We start from the raw sequence: 3,947 nt of genomic DNA, 5'->3' as shown, positions 1-3,947 counted from the left end.
TAGTTTATTCAAGGGACTTTATTCTGCTGACATTTTTCAGAGAAGCCAAACTTGTCTGAAACACTTTCACACAACATTATCTGTCAATCACAGCTCCTCACACGGTGAGACAGAACACTTTTAGAAAAAATAGACAGCAGTTGTTTTTATGCAGAGATAAACCTCCATTACAGGCAAAAAACAAACAGACAGTAATTATTTCCATTCAACAACCTGATTTAGAGAATGAGAGTTGTTTATTCATCAGATAGGAAACTGATGGAGCGTCATCTAGACTCCCACTTTAGTACAACAAACAGCAAATCACTCCTCTAGAATAAAAATGTGTTTGAAATGAATCCAGGACTGTGAGAACAGTGGTGTTAAATACTTATTCATATTGCATCACTCCAGATTTAGAATCATTGTTGAATCAAAAGCTTCGCACGCAGAGATTCTAATTGAGTAGAAGTGCTTTTCTGTCAATCCACCACTGATTTCAGTAGACACACACATTTCCAACATGAAACTAACAGCTGCTCTACTTGAAGCTTTTTTTAAGCAGCAGAGAAATCGTTCATCTGTTGGCTTAACTCTGGAAGTCAATAAAACTTTGAATATTTAAACCTTATTATAAAATCAACCTTCATCTTTTATGTCCTCTGTGTCAAACCGGAGACTTTTCATGATCCTTATTTTGTTACCACTAAATATCTATTTCCTTCAGTGGGACAACATTTGTGTTAAGAAGCCTGATCTAGTGCACATCTTTCACACAATCGTCTGAAAATCAGACGAGCAAACTAATCACAAACAACCCTGAGGATCACACTCTTCTCAGAAAACAAGAAGGCCAGTCAACAGTTTGTCACAACGAAAGAAAAAAGGAAATAATTTCATCCCCCAAGAAGACAAACCTAAACTTTCACAGTTCTTCGTCCGACTGGAACAAACGTTCAAAAGCAGGAAGACAATTCAAACACAAGGACACAGTCCCTCCGTGGTCCCAGGAGAGACTCAGCTCTGCACACTTTTGTTACAACTCTGCATTCAAGAGAAGACTAGAATTCATGACACGTCGATTATAAAACGGAGGATTGTGTTTCAGGCCTGCAGCTTGGGAAAAGTGCATGCTTTGTATTCTTCACGCAACAGGCTTCATGTATGTTGAACAGCACATGTTGAATAAATATCATTCGCTTATTGTCAGCAAGTTTTCCACCAGAGAGCATGCAATATTGAAAGCTGAAATGTTGCAAAGGTTATAGCTTATTAATAGTATTGCTCTGTAATCCTTCCCTCTATCATTTCTGTCTTGAAATTTCAACTTGAAGCGCCAACTGTTGACAAAAGTTTCAAGCAGAAAAGGCAGCATCAGCACCCTGTATAGCATCTGTTTGGCCTTTAAAATATGAAGACTTACAGCGTCTTAATTTTGCCTGTTTCTCCGACGTGAGACTCTAATTTTTGATGATCTGTAGTTACAGACCCCTCAGCAGATAGACGAAAAGCTATTTTATTGTTTACAAAACAACACCACCTTCGACTAAACCTAATCCACCGGGTAAACACACTTCACATGGTGGCGGGTGGTGCACAACCTCACACCTCAATTGTCTGTGCATTGCTGCAGAATAATGGATATTGCCAGAAGTTGCATCTGCAAAGGTAAAAAGTCAGCTGTCCATCATCAACCCTGCTGCCTCTATAGACTCAGAACACCTCTGAAGCCCCCTCCAACAACACAGGGGATCAAGAGCGAACATAAAGCATGGGAGAGAAAGTTAACGACCAACAAATTAAATAAAGTCGTATCTGAAATCTATCTTTTGTTTTTTCAACAACAACAGAGAAACTTTGAGGGGCATATTAAGATAGAAGTCTATTGACACAGAGTGATAAAACCCATGTCAGTCCAAATGTGAAGGTTTGTATCACCTAAGGCTTCATTTTGTGTTCTAGTGAAATAGAAACTTGAGAGTCACATTTGAGTTGCAGCAGCAGAAATCACTGGCAACAATACAAAACAGTGAGGTCACTCTATTTGTGAGCTGCATTGTTTCACTAAAAGGAGCAGGTTCTGCAAATTGACTTAAGCCCAAAGTTAACCCTTTAATAAGGTCTACATGAAATGGTTTCTTTTTTTTTAGGATTTAGATTGATCCTAAATTTAGCCAAGATTGTCCAACCAAGTCCAAAAGCTCCAGCCTTGTTCCGCACAGGGCGCATTAACCAGACCCAAGTCGAGAAAAGAAGACAGCCAGGTAGTGGTGCCAGGTGGGCTCAAAGGCAGACCTCCGGGCCCGGGTACGGCTCCCCTCCGCACCAGAAATCCGGAGGTTGTGAGATTTCCATTAACCAGACCTCCTTCTCCTTCAGTTCCGTGTTGTTGACATCCGAATCAGTCAGAACCTTGTAATAGTGACAGTCTCTGCCCTCGTCCGGGTCGTACGGCGGGGCAAGGATGTCCATAAACGCCGTGGGACCATCCACGGCGTCGATCTGGTGGAGGTTGTCCCGGTCAGGGGTGAGGACGCACGGCCCGCTTTCCTCTGTGTACTCCCCGGCGCAGCGAAGCACTGACCGCCGCATAGCCCCCAGCTGGGCCGGGGGTAGCGGGGGCACCGCCTGCGGGCTGCCGTCCGCCCGCTCCAGCCTGTCGAAGCAGCTGATCCGGACCTTCCCGTACATTACTTTGAGTATGCCGTGCATTCCCGGGTGGTCGTGCAGAGGGATAGATGCGCCACTTTTAAGCAAAAACACCCCCATGCTGAAATGGTCCGTCTCACAAATATGCATGTAAGTGACCGGGGGCGAGGCACTGTGGTACGTGAGCACGCCGGGAGAACCGTCGTCGGCTCTCCGCGGGACGAGCTTCAGGTCCGCCGCTCGCACTTCCGTCATGAGGCTCTTCAGTTTACCGTGGTTGTCCAGAAACGTCTTACCGGCCGTTTCACCGACTCGAGGTGCGCTCCTAAACGTAACAAGAGCCTGCCGAGCTATTCTCTGTACGACGGAGGTCATGTTGGTGTCCCCAGGCATCATACCGAAGCGAGAAAAAGGGAACTGACCGGTCTCCACTTGTCCCCCCGTTAGCGGTAGCCGCGTTGCTAACTCCGAAGATCGTGATTTAGAAAGGACGTCTCACTCCGCCTGCTGAAAATGAGCCTGACATCAAAAAGATTCGTTTTATCCAAACCTTAAAATGAATGCATCTTAAAACACGAAGTTAATGCAAAATGTCAATTCACAAACGTCGAATACCTTTTTTTATATGTTATAAAACAGCGGAAATATATCATTTGTAAAATCCGTGGCATGCAAGTCAACTTGTCTTATATTGATAAAAAGGTTAACTTGGCAACAAGGTATTAAATATGTGTTGTGCGCTTTGTGTTAAATCCCCTCTTTATATTATTTATATAATAATTGATGATAATATTAGGATAATTCTAATTGGTGTTGTCTGAGTTATTTTTAACTTGTCACTGTCCACCAATGGGGCTCAAATGACTGACCTCATCTTATCTGTTTCTGTACTGTAGAAAATAAGCCAAAAAATGCCTCACAGTCACAAAACGTGAAATTGGGTCGAATATAATTAATAAAGAAATTATAAAATACTAAAGAATTGGAATCTATTTGACATTATACCATACAGAACTGTAATGTCGTGCTTTTTGACGACGTTATTGTAGGTCAAAATAATAAATGTCAGAGTGAGACCCTTCACCTTTCCCTTCTCTTTGGTCAACCAAACACAGCAGCTGTACCTTCACGCGTCCATACGTTCGTGTTTTTGATGTGAACCTATGAACACACGACTTCGTTTTATAGATTGTTAAATAACACAGCACCTACACTCTAGTACTGCATACAATTAGAGCTGACTTTCATACATAATTTGACACTATCATTGCTCTCGCTCCTGCCGACCTCTGCTCCCCATTTTTGAATAACTGTCAAAC

General features: G+C 42.8%; 1 protein-coding gene across 1 annotated transcript; it reads right to left on the bottom strand.

Moving 5' to 3' along the window:
* Window positions 1–3,168, bottom strand: adob (2-aminoethanethiol (cysteamine) dioxygenase b). Its single transcript, XM_020626972.3, has one exon. It carries the CDS (start codon window positions 3,022–3,024, stop codon window positions 2,263–2,265), a length of 762 nt encoding a protein of 253 aa, XP_020482628.2. The 5' UTR covers window positions 3,025–3,168; the 3' UTR covers window positions 1–2,262.
* Between the last annotated feature and the right edge of the window lie 779 nt (window positions 3,169–3,947).

The sequence above is a fragment of the Labrus bergylta genome, chromosome 10 (genome assembly GCF_963930695.1).
Source record: "Labrus bergylta chromosome 10, fLabBer1.1, whole genome shotgun sequence".
Classification (NCBI taxonomy): Eukaryota; Metazoa; Chordata; class Actinopteri; order Labriformes; family Labridae; genus Labrus; species Labrus bergylta.
The sequence above is the reverse complement of the archived record's forward strand: the minus strand, read 5'-3'. Positions and strand labels throughout refer to the sequence as shown.

What these genes read in the sequence shown, in the direction of transcription:
- adob (XM_020626972.3), bottom strand. Translation starts at nt 3,024, where the DNA reads ATGATGCCTGGGGACACCAACATGACCTCCGTCGTACAGAGAATAGCT.